This window comes from Miniopterus natalensis, chromosome 21 (assembly GCF_054644295.1).
Source record: "Miniopterus natalensis isolate mMinNat1 chromosome 21, mMinNat1.hap1, whole genome shotgun sequence".
NCBI lineage: Eukaryota > Metazoa > Chordata > Mammalia > Chiroptera > Miniopteridae > Miniopterus > Miniopterus natalensis.
This window is the reverse complement of record NC_142101.1, coordinates 16555894-16571970: the sequence shown is the minus strand read 5'-3', so window position 1 is coordinate 16571970 and position 16077 is coordinate 16555894. Positions and strand designations below refer to the sequence as shown.

Genomic DNA, 16077 nt, shown 5'->3' with positions numbered 1-16077 from the left:
AATACATGCAGGCCACATACCTGACAAAGGGTTAAATATCCAAATATACAAGAAACTCATTCAACTTTACAGCCAAAAAAAAACAACAACAACCACACACCAAAAAACAAAAACCACTCCCACCAACAAATAACCCAATTCGAAAAAACGGACAAAGGACCTGAATCAACATTTTTCCAAAAAAGATAGACAAATGGAAGGGTGCGATCTTTAGTTCTAAGATGAGTAAGGTCTGAGGACCTATCGGGTGACACGGTGACTAAAATTGGAATTTGTTAAAAGAGAACTTAAGTGTTCTAATTAAAATTGTGCAAATAAACTATAAATCGTGGATATGAATTCTACATTTCTTCTGAAACTCAGCATGGCTTGCCACCTGGGTATAAGACAAGTGAAACACGTGCCAATGTTGCATCATCCCAATTAAGACAACATGAATCCTTAGAAATCTTAATGCCATCTTGACTTTGAGTGGAGAGTGTCCAATCTAACACGCCGCGGCCAATGGGCTACCCGAACGCCAAGCTGCCTCGTGTCTATAGACAGGCCTCACCGTGGCTAGCTTCCCTTTCACCGAAGCTTAATTAATAAAAAGCATTTAGAGTCCTAAGCAATATTAACTGAAATTTCTCAGTAGGAGAATTGTTGCCAGTTCTATTCTTTAATGGGCTAGGAGATAAATGTGAGAGGAAAAGCCCCGGTATTTCGATATTCTGCATTAAGCCTAAATAACTCACCATCTTTAGCGAGAAAACGTGTGTGTTGAATGCAATGACACTGTTAATGAGAACATGACCGAGGGCTAACAGAGTTCAAAATACAGTCGTCACCTTGAGAGACGAGAAAGGCTCCCTATTGCATTTGGAGTTTAAATAATTGTGAATGTTCAGATTCTCAAGCAGTAGGGAGATCCAGCTCCACTATTCTGAGCAAACCAGTGGTGTTCCACGAAGTATTTGCTTTCTCACTGCCTATAATTTTCCACCCATTAAGGCAGCATGTGTCCTTTGGTTGCTTTCATATCGATGTGTAAGTCCTGACCCAAGGTTCAGAGCTGGTGAGAGGTGAGAAGACGTGTTTGGGGATAAATGAGCCTGGTCTATGTGGCCTGTAGATGTGAACAGTGATGTCCAGCATGTCCCCGGTGCCCACTGAACGGTTCACATGCCGTCTCACTGAGCTCACGGAACAGGAGACTCTTCTTCAGTAGACTTGGATTGAGAGCCTATCTTTGCACAGGCTTTCCAGGTGATTCTTATGTTCCTTCAGGTATAGAAACTACAGGTCTGGACAGTTGTGCCCACTTCTCAGCTCTGCCCATGGAGTAATCATAGTGTAATGGCACGGGACTGAGATGAACACCTAGAAAGCTCTTGACTGTAACGCAAATAAACAACCTCCAGTCATTACAAGTTTGTTTTCTTTCCGTTTAAAATATATATTTGTGGCAATCCAGGAACAGGAAAATATTTTTAGTATCCAAATCAACACCCAGCATGAGGTACTTTCCAATAAAATCAACTGTAGATTATACACGAGTCAAAATCATCTGCCTGTTTACTGAGTTCAAAATCCTTCTAGGCACCGGGAAAAAAAGTGTAATTTAAGATTTTAATCTTTCCATATATTACAGGGTTTCTGTAATGGATTTTGTGCATCTGAAACGACAAGATTGACAGGTCTGGGTATTATAGATTTATTAACCATCGGCTACACGGTCCGAGTTGGCGGGAGAAGCATCTCTGCAACAGCCCCTGGGCTGGGTTAGAACAATTTCTGCAAAGCTTCCGGGAGCCAAGAGTTAAGATTCCATTAAGGCACCAAAAGTTGTGTTTTATGTCACAATGATCCCTTTCTAAATGGAAACGTTTTCCATTGAACGCAAATAGACGCTGTCGAACTCAAACAAAAAAAATGGCAAAATGCTGGGAAATGTGAAAGAAGCCTTAAAAATGGACTAACCCAGTCCCGCAGTCGGTGGTTTTATCGTTACAAAAATGGGGGCCTTGGGATCTAGCAGATGTTGGAGCAAACACATTTGAAAAGAAATGAGTAATTAAAGGCAAAAACAGTTCATCTGAAAATAACCGGCGCTATCTAGAGAATATTATAAACCAGATAATGCCAATCCCAGGAATTACCTCCATGTTTCTAAGCACCCCCCACACAGGTACCGTCCTTTCACCGACTTACAGGCGGAGGTGAGAGAGAGAAATGGCTTAAGGTCGGCTAACAGGTGGCGTTCCTGGGACAGGAATTCTGGTTTTTTCCACTCATCCTCACGTTGGTTGTCTTAAAAGAAATAGGTTTTCAGATCCTCACTAAGCGTGAAGCCCTCGGATGGGCAATGGCCACGTGCGTGTGTGATCCTGTTAAAAGGACAGGTAACTGGCCCAGCCAGGGCGCCTCCTGGCCACACTGCTCTCGAGAGTTTGGCTGGCGGGAGACCCTGGAGTGAGGCTTGGAAACGGCCGGTCCGCAGGGTGGGTCTGGTGTCAGGCTGGCTCTCTTCTTTGCGGCACAAAACCCCGAAGGGACTATTACAATGCCAAGGGGTCATCTGCTACCAGGTCGCAAGGCAGCGACGCTATCCCGAGAGAAGCAGAATCGATTCCATGGATATATGCGAACAAGGTGACATTTTTAGGCTCTGGTACCTGAAAGTGTGGCTTTGATACAACAACGTGTATCTGTGTATCTCTGCATCTTTACATACCTATGTCTATATCTGCGTGTACGTATGTATGTGTGTATGTTTACCTATGTGTGCATATCTGCAAAAGCGTGGTTTATGTTATCTTGTTTATATTACCCAGGAAACAGATGATCTCCTTCTGATTTACTAAATTCACTAAATTATTAATACTTAATAGATACCGTCTTTATTGCCACTTAATTTCCTCTAAAATGTTCTACACACACACACACGCACTTTCTTTCTTTACCTGGGGGGTTCCAGGCTATGAATATGGAATGAGGCCCGGTCACTGTGATGTTGTACGGAGGCTGGACTTCTTCTGGGGTCAAAAGAGGTGTCTGGACAAGGTACTCGTCACTGAAACCACTGCCACCTCCAGTTGTGGCTTCCAACTTGTAAACGTATCTATATCGGGGGGAAAAAAAAGTTGTTGCAAGGCAATGCGCGGGAGAACTGAACAACGGTGGCTGTTCTTCTCCCCATTGCTTAGCCCTACACTTGGGACAACTTGCGAAGTCCCTGCCCCTGTCCAGAAACTGCACCACCGACTTGGTCGTGGGTCTACCACGGGCACCGCTGTCCCCAGGCCATTACTCTCTCTCCCCTCCCGACTTTATTTTAACGCCCCAGCAATTTGAGGCTTTTCTTCGCCATTTCAGGAGAGCCCCAGGGCGTGCTGCGCACTGTGGAGGGACCCAATTAATCTGCCCCATTTTCAAATGGGCGAGAGTTCAGGGCAATATATTTAGAGGGAAATGTTTCCAAACCGATCTCCCACTCTCTACAATAAAGCCAAATCCATCTTTATTCTCGGCAACAGGGCATCTGCTGATCTTAAATATATTTTGTCTCTGCTGAGAAATGAATGGGTATGAGTTGCAAACAGGTGGACATCCGCCCCCCAAAAATCACTCAGGTCTATTACATGCAGCGAGCAGAGAACACACGATGCCAAAAGAAAAGGGAGTTGATGAACAAGGCCCTTTCCATTTCTTTCATTGCTGGTTGAGGAATGTATGCTTTTGAACACAGGGTCATTTTTCAAGCTGAATAATTTGTGTATTTTGTCTGCGTCAACATTCTCAAGCGTTCGAGTCATCTAGAAGATTTTTAAGGAGTCCCCCAGGTTCTCAAGACTAACGTAAGGAGTTAGCACTTGTGTCACCGCCATCGGAACTGGGTCCACTGACCTCCTCGGCTATTCGACGGCTAATGAGTGAGATGAACTAATTAATTCCCTATCGGTTCAGTGGGAGGCACAGTCTTTTCATGCCTGAAAAATCTAAAAACCTAACTGCACGATGGGTGAAGTTTCCTTCTGGGTCACCTGCTGTTGGGCCGCAGGTTGCCGTCGGTGAAACGCTGCTCCTCGCCGCCACCCAGGAAAACCAGGCTTCCGTCGCGACTCAGCCGATACCGCGACACGAGGCCGTTGGGCTTGTCCGGGGGACCCCAGCACAGCTCCACCGCCGTGGAATTGATGATGATGTGTCGGGGTGTCGCCCACACGCCTGGCAGAAACGACACGATGAGCGTTCAGTGCTGGGGTAAAGGAAACACTCTACCCAAAGTCCCCGCGTCACTGCCCACGCTCCGATCCTTTTCTCTGTTGATAAAACAATCTCGGGGTGAGCGGCAGCAAGACTCTTGGTTTTCTTTGGAGGCGAAATGCATAACTGGGCTTGGATTGTTTTATTCTGGAATTGCCTTTAAGGAGCGAACGCCATCCAAGCAGGGATGGGGGATTCCCTGACTTGGCTGTCACTCTGAATGCAATCAAGATTTGACGGATGCGTGAAAGTGACATCACCTGGTATTGACCTGAATTATCCAAGTCACCAAATAAACATGATTTCTCTCTGCCTCTGTCGCCCTCTGTTGTTTCTTTTTGCCTTTTCTCTAAGCCCCTCCTTCCAGCCCCACAGGCCCCACCTCCCCAGGGGACCTCAAAGTGGCATAGTCCCCAGACAGGGAGGCCGTCCCCCTCTTCTTTTCCAAAAGCCACCTCCTAGGAGATCCCCACTGAGTCTCGGTTTTCGGAGTCATCTTTATGCTGAACACTCCCAAGTGCCAATAACTGGACTAAAACTCTCTCCCGAGCTTCAGGCTCATGAATCTAACTGTCTACCTGACACCTCCATTTGGATGACTAATTATATAGAGAAAACTTAACACCTCCAAAACAGAACTCCTGATTTTCCTGTCTACAATCTGCTCATTTCCAGATCGTGTCTGTCTTTCCATTTTATTGGGCAAAAAAATTATTCTTGAGGCTATCACTTTTCTCACCTCTGAATATAACCTATCATTAAGTCCTGCAGATTCTACCCTAAATGCCTATCGTTCCCTATATCTTTACAGCCATATTTCATTGTGATCTTTATAAAAGTGCATAATATATACATATATATATGCATGCCAATGTGATCTTTATAACATATACAACCCTTTTAAAATTATTCATATAATTATTCATATAATTTCAACTCCTTGTGCTAGCCTGTGTGGCCCTACATTTTTCTGCCTCTGGCCTACCTGGCACCATTGTCTCCATCCACAAGTTTTTGTTTGACTCTCTCCTAAGTTACTCAGTTAAGAGTAAGATCCTGAAACTTTAAAAAAAAACAATTTTCAGGAAATTCAAATACAATGTGTTTAGCAACATCCCAAATGAATCAAGGTCGATTTCAAAATGGCATAAAACATACTGATTTTCTACGGAACAACTTGTTCCTGAGAAGAAAGTAGTTCATTTTGTCCTGAAAGCTTGCTCTGTGTTGAATATTTGGACAAATCTACAAATCATTGTATACATTTTTTTTTCTTCTGAGTTTCTCTGCCAACAGCCATGAGATGACTCAACCACTTAATTACAGTTCTGACTTAAACATGATATTAATTTGTTGATTTAACAGAAAGTACAAAAATTCACTCATAATCTTCTTCCTGAAGTCAAGTCTTTCTCACCTTGAAGGATGTATTAAAAATCCCCAAGAGCTTGGCTGGTGTGGCTCAATGGTAGAGTGTCAACCTCTGAACCAGGAGATCAGGGTTCGATTCCAGGTCAGGACACATGTCCAGGTTACAGGCTCAATCTCCAGTAAGGGGCATGCAGGAGGCAGCCGATCAATGACTCTCTCATCCATGATGTTTCTCTCTCTCCCCCCCTGTACCTTCCTCTCTCCAAAATCAATAAAAACATATGTAAAAAATCACCAAGATATGAAAAAGACTATTTCTTAGTTTCCAGTTTGAACCAGTCAATGCAGCCTGTGGATTTGGAGAAGTTAACGAAATAAAATGAAGCAACATTTTGGGTTTGCTTCACGTTTTAGGTAAAAGTTGAGTTTCACATGTGAACAAGCTCTGTTCATGTTGATCAAAATCCTGTGGCCATTGGTTTGATTTATAAGAGGAGACTGACATGTGAAAAAACAAGGGCTGTGTTTTGACTTGTATAATGACATGGAGACAGTGTCACCTTGGCAGCTGCAAGGAATCTTTGACAGAGTAAGACCACCTTTGGCGAATGTCTTAATGAGAGCCCCAGATGGAGAGTCTGTCCCCTCGTTGAGCCTGAGTCTCAGGTGGCATCAGAAGCCTATTTTACATAGTAGAAAGGCTGAGTTAAGGCAACTCAAGGGAAGAAAACTTTACGTGGTCATGAGGGAAATTACCTTGAGTACGTAAGCTAGCTGGGAGCATAAGAGTGAAATTCCAGAAGGAGACCTTGGTGGGCCTCTTGACATGGTAACCACCTAAAAAGGAAGGGGTCTACTGGGTTTGTTTGACATGTATCTTGAATGCCTTGTGATATCACCCCCTCTCATGTTCCCTCTACACCTTCATTTCAACAGAAAAATCCCAACATGTATTGTGGATTGGCTTTTTTTTTCTTCCTGAAATAAGGTGAAGGGAACCAATTTTCTATTAGCTGATGTCCAGGATGCATTGACATCCGGACTATGTACTATTTACTAATTTATTCATTTGGCATTCTACCCAGTGTCATGTCATTTTCTGTGTTGGGCAGCCATTCTACAAAGAAAGCAACCATCCCAACTCATCTCACTATTTGCTAAAGGAACACAATTTTCTATGAGGCTAAAATTGTAGAGGATTGCGTCCAACTGATCAATGAGGTCGTAATAAACATTAACTTTTTCCCCTTTGTTTCTAAGATTGACAATGAGAGAGAAATGGGAGGAGCTCAGGGTGGCTCTGAACAAATGCTTCTTTTATTTCTCTCCAAATCCACGTAGGACACTCAAATGTTAGCCCTTCAATCTACGTCTAATTCACTCGAATAGGCATTTTATAATTAGTGGTGTCTGGGTTACTGATTTAAAATGCCATGTTTGTTTCCATCCTACAGAATGACAGAACTTAATGTTACTGGCGATTGGTTTCCTTACACCCTCCAGTTAAATGTGCCAACTACATCTATTCCACATACAACTTATTCACAAATGGCACTTAATGCAGCCAGAAAATGGATCCTAAATCCACATTTCTTCGGTGGAGAAAAGCCCATTTAGTTTATTACTCCTCTGCACAGTTATTTGTGTTCAAGGAAAAGTGCCTAAAGTTAAAAAAAAAAAGGAACTCAAGGATAGCATTTCTCATCTCACACTCCCCTGCGTTGTTGAAAGCTATAATTTTTAAGTCAGGAAATCTGAGTCAAGAAAGGCTGTCGGGTCTGTGGGAAAATAGACATTTATCTTCTAATAATTTAAATGTATGGATTTCGTGAGCAAACTGGAGGAAGAGGCCCTGTTATTTTATCAGGCTTGAGTTTCAGCCAAAAAAATGGCTGGTGGATCCTTTAGAAGGTATCCATTACCATCAAAGTATCCATTGGATAGTTTACCTTTCCAAAAAATCCACTGCTGGTTTCTTCCTTTCAAAGGAACACTAAGCTTTTTGACATGAAGCATTCTTTATATAGAAAACATCATTAGTGAATTCCTGGGGAGGAGCCATATGTCCCTATGTGGAATTTTCCATTTTACTCCCCATTTACTGGTAGGAACTTCAGGCCTAATATTCTGAGGTGCAACAACCCCTTTCATTAGCAGAGTCATGGACAAGTGGTTCAGCACTCTACGATGTTAGTTCACATTACATTTGTTTAGAGACTTATTTAGGCCTCTATTTCCCCCACATGCAAAACAGGCAGATAATACATCTTTAAAAATAATTCGTTGAGCACCAGTCCGAGCTTTTGAGCATGTTTTTTTTCCTAAAAGTAGATGATACCACCCACCCAGTTCCCAACCCATAAGCAACCACTGTTATCAGATGGGTGTATATGCTCCCAGAATTTGTCTGTGCATTTATTTACCTATATAAATAAATATCATTTTCTATATATGCTTTTTATACACATAGATACCATATATTAATGGAGTTCTATTAACTCCCTCTTTATATGTGTGGATTATCCATCTCATTTTTTAAAACTGATGCGTGAAATACCACAGTGTGACTATACCTGAATTTATTTGGCATTTCCCCTACTCGGGTACATTGAGATTGCTTCCAACATCTGCCATTAGACAAACAAAACATGGTTCAACACGCAGCCTGGTACACCCCTCCTGGAGCAGTTGTGGAAAAGTTATTTTCTGGCACAGATAATTACAACGAAACTGCTGGGTCACGGGGAATCAGCATTGTAAACTTAATGCCAATTTGCCTTCTGAGGCGATGGTCCCACTTTACATTCCCCATGTTTGCAAGTTTCCTCCACGGTCCATCGGTTAGAATCCGTATTGCTCGTGGTCCACCCCCGAAGTCCACCGACTGCTCCATGAACTCTCTCTGGGTGTCTGGATGGGCGGTCATCACACGCCCCTCAGATTAGCCTGAGCACCCTGCTCACCTCTTCTTTCTGAAGGTCACCTTCTGGACTCGCCCTCTTCCTATGGGTTTGGGTACCTGTCCTATCACGTCTACTTGATTGCAAGTCAACCTCAGCAGTGAGCATGGTACTTGTTCTATCAGGCACCCCAGAAATATTCAACTTTTGATTTTTGGAGGAATTTCATATCCCAGTCCATAAGAATAGTAACTTTTATAGAATCCTAAGTCTAAAAGGGTCAAAAAGAATTGAAAGCAAACGTTAACTGGGGAGGCACAGAGTTGAACCAAACCTGAAGAATGAAAACCTAGAATATTATTTTCTTTTGTACCTACTGACTTTATGCCTTCTTCCCAGTTCATTATGCAAGAGCTTGGCGAGTTTACTTTAAAATGCCACAGGAAAACGTCTTCTCCCAAATCACGGGTATTTTTAATTACCTTGAGGTGCTGCCTGCAGAGTCTGACCTAGAAAGGGCTCGCTCGAAGTGCACCCGGCAGATGTACAAGCTGTAAGAGTGAAGCTGTAGCTGGTGTACGGCTGGAGACCTAGAAAGAGCAAACCAGAAATAAAGTTCATTTGGAGAGGATTATTTATTATCAGCTAAGCAGCAGAAGCAACATGCAGAGTTGTCGATACGACATCCAAAATTTTTTTAAGAGCAGAAAACACTCTTTAAAAGAAGAGAGGAACTTCATAAGCAGTTCAGTACTAATGGACATTTCACGAATCACTGATGAAATGATAAATTCTCAGCCTTAGAAGAGATCTTAGCCTCCACGGACCCCAGCCATGCACCTTTTTTCTTGATCTCCCTGTACGGGGTGTCATTGGCGAGGCGGCCCTGCTCAGGAGATGGGAGCCCTCTGACTCCCAAAGAGCCCGTCCCACCTTCAGAGAGCTCCAGGGTTCTTGTTTTGTTTGAAAGTCTTTTCTTACGTTGTGGTAAAGATAAATTAAACAATAAAGATGCATTTAAAAAAAAATAATTAATCAGCTGGTTCACTGAGACTGGGAGCCGTGGCCTGGGTTCTCAGCTAAAGCGCTCATGTTGTGTAGCTGGAGCCGCTCCAGGACTCAGCTTCAAAGCCCTTTGTGTTTCCTTATCGGTTTAATGAAAAGATCCAGATACTGATGCGACCGCAATCGCCCATCTGGGTGCGATGGAGCATTTACACGATTTTGATCTCCGCCTGATTTGCAGATGAGGAGCGGGACGAAAGATCCAAGTCACACCCGAGCCATGTACGTCTGATAAAAGCTTATGGGAAAATGCTAACGATGATAACATATAGAGCTCGAAAAAAATTTAAAAAATAGGTAGGACGCATCCAGGAAGGACAGAGACTGCAGTGGCAAAAGCTGATTTAGCCTGATGAGGACCCCACGTCCTGCCACTACTGGAAAAGGGGGGTCTTGACCCTTAGAGCACCGTTCATCTGAGTATCTCACTTCTCGCTTAGAACGTAAGCAGTCTGAGAACAAGGGTGGTATCCTGAGGTTTATTTCTCACCATTATTTCTCAATACCGCCTATTTTAAATGTTCATTGCTTGTGAAATATCGTTTAAAGAAGACCAAGCACACGAAAGTGCTCCACAGGGATGGCAGGGCTGCGAGGAGACAGTGTACACCCACGACGCCCATCACAAGAGTGACCGGGCCAAACTGGCCCTTTCTCATAATTTCATACGTATCCCTGCCCATGGCATCTATTCGTTGAGCGACCGAATCTCCTCTGGGTGCAGGCTATTAAAAAGACTAATATAACTGGGGAATAATAAATAGTCTCTAGACTTTTTTTCTGCGTGTCCGACACCAGCATCGCCCCTGAAAGTGAAGTCACATATGTCGATGAGAATTCAACGGGTCTCAGGTTGTTCTACTTTTACTTCTCTATTCACTGCACTCTATGTACTAACTGAACATATTTTATAAGAAGTGCAGTTATTTTTCAAGGAAATGCAGTTATTATATGGAAAACGATGACATAGGTAGCTCAAAGCCCAGTGAAACTTCCAGCAATATATATATATATATATATAAATATAATATATATAAATATATAAACATAATATAAATATATAAACATATACATATATAAATATATATATATATATATAAAAATCCAAGTGGGTATATTTTAAACACAATTTTAAATATTACTGCAATTCAGGCACTGACTCAGTATTGCATGGCTGTCGGAGAAAAGAGTCTGAAATTAGACTCTTTGGGTTCTAACCTCTACCTGTCTAGTAACTATAACCATGGGCAAGTTGTCTGACCTCTGGGTGCCTCAGTTTCCACATCTGTAAACTGTGGGCACGACGGATAGTGTAGACTTGCTTATGGGCTGCAGGCTAATTTGGGAGAAGGCGATATCGGAATCCACCATTTCCTATATTCTATTTTTCAGGTCCTGTATTTTCCATATTGTTAGGGGGCTGGGTTACCCGAGGGCTTGGTTCAAACACCCTGCAAGCACAGCACCCGCTGCCATGAGGCGTGGATGATTTACATGAACTAGATGTCCCTTCATATAGATGACCCTGTACGACGCAATAAAACCAACACATTTCAAGCGGAATTTGCTGTCATTTTAAGTAAGTCTCTATTGGTAGTCCTTAAAATGAGATATATATGAAATATTAGCAACAGGCAATGAAAAGGGCACGCCAATTGGAAAGTACTCGTGAATTGATCAGGGCGAGGAGAGGGAAGTAGAGAGATGTCTCCAAGGAACCCTTCTGACTGTAACTTAATCCTGGAGTCGAAGAGCAGGAGAACAGAAAACATCACTCAGGGGCTCGGCACTGAATTAAAAGAGTAGGAAACAGTGTGTAGGGGGGGAAAGGCAAATGAATGGAGAAAAAGCCTAGCATTTAACATTTCGGTGCAGTGAAGATTATTACTGTGTCTGCAAATTACCCGGATCTGCCCACAGGGAATCTTGTTCTTTATTTTTTTTTAAGGAAAGAGGCATATTATAACCAAACTCATCGCAATTACCCTTCCAAGTACCATTACTTTCAAGAGTAAATGTGTGTTGAAAGGAGACCATGAAAAGTCTGCCTGTGGGCCATAAAAATATGACTTGGAAAACAAAACCCATGCCTATGGAAGTGACGTGTGATGTACTCTATAAGAAACAGCTTGTTTCTAATTTTTAATCTCCAGATAAATAGCCAGGAAAAGGCATTGTGTCTGCTATAATTTTGGATAGCCAACGCTCCTTCGAAGCTCTCATCCAGTCATTCTGCAGTGTCATCTGTTATAGCCTAAAGAATTACCAAATAGCCCTGAAATATGACGACGACGATGCCTGGGAGTCTTGGAGCAAGCCTCCTTCCTGGCCTCTGTGGTCCCGCGGGGGACACGCGACTCAACCCGAATGCCTTCTTCTAGAACATGAGGCTATTGTCTCTCTCCTTAAAAGGCTTTACCTACTGCCTGGCCGGCGTGGCTCAGTAGTTGAGTGGTTTACTTAAGGCATTGATAACATCGCTAAATAATTAACCGAGGACGTATGAACCAGGAGGTCACGGTTCGATTCCCGGTCGGGGCCCAGGCCCGGGTTACAGGCTTGATCTCCAGTGGGGGGCGTGCAGGAGGCAGCCGATCAATGGCTCTCATCATTGATGTTTTTCTCTCTCTGAAATCAATAAAGACATATATATATATATATATATATATATATATATATATATATATATATATATATATATATATATATATATTTTTTTTTTTTTTTTTTTTTTTTTTTAAAGCTTTACCTGATAGTTGAGGAACAGAGACGAGAGCTAAAGGAAGCAGTCACGAAGTCTAATAAAAGCTATGATAGCAGGATGTGGGACAGACACTATGGGAACACACAGGGTTATCTAAAGGTAAAATCCCTTTATAAAAAATTTCCCACATTTTGGGATCTCGATGGTCACACTAGGTTCTCCCTTTTCCCAAAGTGGTCTCTGTTCCGGGCTGTTCGCAGCCGCTCTTCTGCCCTGACGAGGGCCGTGGACCTGGTTGAGCGCAGGCGGCTTTCCCGGGCCTCCTAGGGGATGGTGGCAGAAGGCAAACCCCTCTCCTCGCTGACGCCGGTGTGTTTTCCCTCTTAAGTGAAATGCAGCGAGGAGCAACTTTTAATGAATTTTTAAAAAACATTTCCCCTGGAGTTAAGAGACACATAAGCCCTGATCGTATCAGCTGCTAAAGGGGACATGATTAATTCATTCTGTCCTCAGTGGCCCTAATTATTTCGTTAATCCCTCTTCCCTGCCTCCGCCCCGGCGCCGACACCGGGAGGCCCCCCGTGGACAGCGGCGGTGACCCGGAGCGAAGCCGCGCCATCGCTGCCAGCCCGACTGTCCCGCGCAGGCCGCTGGCGCGTTCAGTGACCGGGGCGACGGAGAGGCCTGTTATTGACAAGCTGCCATGTGCTGTTTGCATTAGCGAATATGAGAAGCCGGTGGCGGCCGCGCCTCGGTCCCCACGGGGCCCGGCTCAGTGAGATAGCAGGACACGCGTCGGTTTACTTAAGGCATTGATAACGCCGCTAAATAATTAACCGAGGACTTCCTGTCTTCAATTACTTAATGCTTTTTTTAACATCTTGAGGGGATTATAAGCAATTTATGGATTTCGCGTGATGAGTGCCTTCGCCGCTATTCCCACAGACCATTTAGGGGATCATGTTGCTAAAGCTCCGAGGTAATTAAAAATAAGCAGGGCGACGACGGGGCTGAGGCAGGGTGCCCGGCTCCCCCGCCGTCGTTTCTCGGGACCCGGATTCCAGGCTCGGGGACGGCCAGAGCTCCCGCTTCATCAGTGATCGGCGGTCGCTCAGCGGATGCCGGGGTTTGGGAAAAGATGGGAAAAGCAAAGCACTCATCCCAGGGGCTTCGGGCGGCTCTTCCATCAAACGTCGGAGATGAGATGTGAAATGCACTTGCTGAGTGTCGCTCATCCCATGAGCTCCATGAAACGGCCATTGGTGTCGCAAAGCAGCTCTGCGGGGCGCTGGCCGGGCTGCTGGCCGCGGTGCTGGATCCTGCCTGGCAGATAAAATGCGTCCACACTGCATGGACGTCGGGTTTTAGGTTGTCTGACGCCACCCAGCACCAATCCTGTCCCATGGGGCTACACATGGGTGGCTCTGGGCTTGGTCAGGTTTTGCCCAATGAGGTTTATTTCTTCTCTCAACAAAGAACTCTTCCCTTTAGGGCTGGACTGCCCAAGGGACGCGCTGTCTAACGCTGCCGAAAACAGTACCGACGGGCCGACTGGATTCGAACGACTTCTTTCCATTTTATAATTTTGTAAAAAGTCAGATTACGTGGGAAAAACTTTAAAGTGTTTACTCTAATAAAAGAAGAATTCGGGCATGCACTCACGTGCGTAAAATCCTCTTTGATGTAAAGTTATCCATTAAAAATGACAATGAAAGGAAGACCTAGGGGAGGGAAGCCCCCCTAAAGACCACATTCCAGCAGGAAGAGATACGAAAAGGCAGATAGGACACGAACGGAAACGTCAGCGAGGGGCCGCCCATGACAATGACACAGGTGACAGGGTGGCGTGTCAGGGAAGCCACAGCCAGCCTGGGGACGTCAGAGAATCCTTCCCTCCTACAGAAGTGACATTCAAGCTAAAACATGTTAATTATTATTATAATCACTGCTGCTAATTATCTAACATTATACTATTATATTGTACTATTATTACACTATCAAAGCTAATTATAAACTGCTATAATAAACAATAAAAATAATGCAATTATTAATTGATGTTAATAACAAGTTGTCACAACCAGTCAACTGTCAACTATTCTGTGTATTAATTACCAACCTGGTAGATAAACGTTGGCCTCTGGCTGATTTTTTTTTCCCTGCCTCCCAATATGGTCTTGGCTACCCCAGCCCTGTTATATCTATGAGTATATCCTTGGGGAATGAAAATGCACCTTACTGATTGTCTGAAAAAACAACAACAACACAACAAAAACACGGAATACTGACGTCAAACCCCTACACATAATGCACATCCAAGCCAAGTATAAATTATCTCTGAAGTTATCTGCTGTTGTGGCTTATTGCTGTCAGTGTGGGTCCCTCGATTAGTGTGGTAAGTGGGATCTGACCATATGTCAAGAGAACGCGTCCTTTCAAAGTGACCTCGTCTATCACGCACACGCCCCTGGGATGCTCGGCCCCCTCCCCACGGCGACAGACTCTTCCGGTGGGTTTTACCTGTGACCGTATGTTGCCTCCTGTCGGCGGTGTCCGTGTGGATGAGCCCTTTCCCAGCCTGCCGGAGCTGGTACTCCTTAACGACGCCATTTGGTTTCTCGGGGGCGTCCCAGCTCAAGCGCAGAGCGTCCGCGCTGGGGGCCGTGACTCTCGGGGACAGGATGCTCTGCGGGGCTCCTTGGGGAGTAGCTGCGACCACCTGCAACATGGGAATTAAACAGCCATTTATCATACACGTATACGAGGTGTCCCCACCCATGAGGGTGTCCCTTTTGTTTGAAAACGTGGTTGGCTGGCCTGGCAGAGCATTAGCGGGGGCTCGGAGAAGCAGCCCCCTTCTCCGATTCCTTTCCTCCCATCCCGCTGACACAATGACGCCTGACCTTGAACGCATCGCACGAGTCTCGGGCTACCGTTTATCACAACAGGTTCAACAAGGGTTTTGACGGCGGAGGGCAGCCCCCCGTTTAAACAAGTCCGGCCTGGCTGGCACGCTGTCTTCCCAGACAACTCTTGATAACTCTGTTCCATATGGCCCATGAGTGTCTTTGCATTTTAACAGCCTGATTTGGTACATTTTAAGCGCCGGCAAATGTGGAGTAAAAGTCACATCTGAACTTGCCAGCGCAGAATATGCTTTGAACAGTATAAAAGGGGGGACTTTTTCCTGCTCTTCCTATGATCCCTGGGGTGACTCTACAGGCTGCACCAAGGTTCTAGAAGAATCGGGCAGGAGGAAACAAAAGATACAACCAACCCGTTATTTGTCCAACGCTGTCGAAATACGGCTTTGGGCGAAAAAAGGCTGCATTTGTGTTTTGTTTTGTTTTCATAGAATTTACTCTGATTTTACCTTTTACTAATTTTGGGGGCATCTGCTAGGCATGAACTGTGCCTGTGCAGGAAGCATAGAATTTTTCCAGGACTGTTCAGATGCTTTTTTAAAATTTTAAATATATCTTTATTGATTTCAGAGAGAGGAAAGGAGAGGGAGAGAGAGAGACAGAAATATCAACGATGAGAGAGTCATTGATCCGCTGCCTCCTGCACGCCCCCGACTGGGGATCGAGCCCACAACCCGGGCCTGTGCCCTGACCGGGAATCGAACCCTGATCGCCTGGATCTTAGGTCAACGCTCAACTGCTAAGCCACGCCCGGCCGGGGCAGATGCTGACTTTTGATTGGGACTGTCGGCTGCCATCTGTCCCAGGGGGTGACATATTTCTAGGGGGTCTGTAGACTGTAAAGATGAACCCAGCCTGGCTGGATGTC

The 16077-nt window shown here is 44.5% G+C and overlaps 1 protein-coding gene across 1 annotated transcript in view; it reads right to left on the bottom strand.

Moving 5' to 3' along the window:
• The window catches only part of USH2A (usherin), a 301382-nt gene that overhangs the window by 48474 nt on the left and 236831 nt on the right, over positions 1-16077 (bottom strand). Inside the window, exons 54-57 of the mRNA XM_087829032.1 lie at positions 14806-15004; positions 9002-9109; positions 4026-4209; positions 2946-3103 (exon numbers count right to left, since the gene is read on the bottom strand). Coding sequence (XP_087685158.1) covers positions 2946-3103; positions 4026-4209; positions 9002-9109; positions 14806-15004 — 649 coding nt within the window. The remainder of the gene's footprint in view (positions 1-2945; positions 3104-4025; positions 4210-9001; positions 9110-14805; positions 15005-16077) is intronic.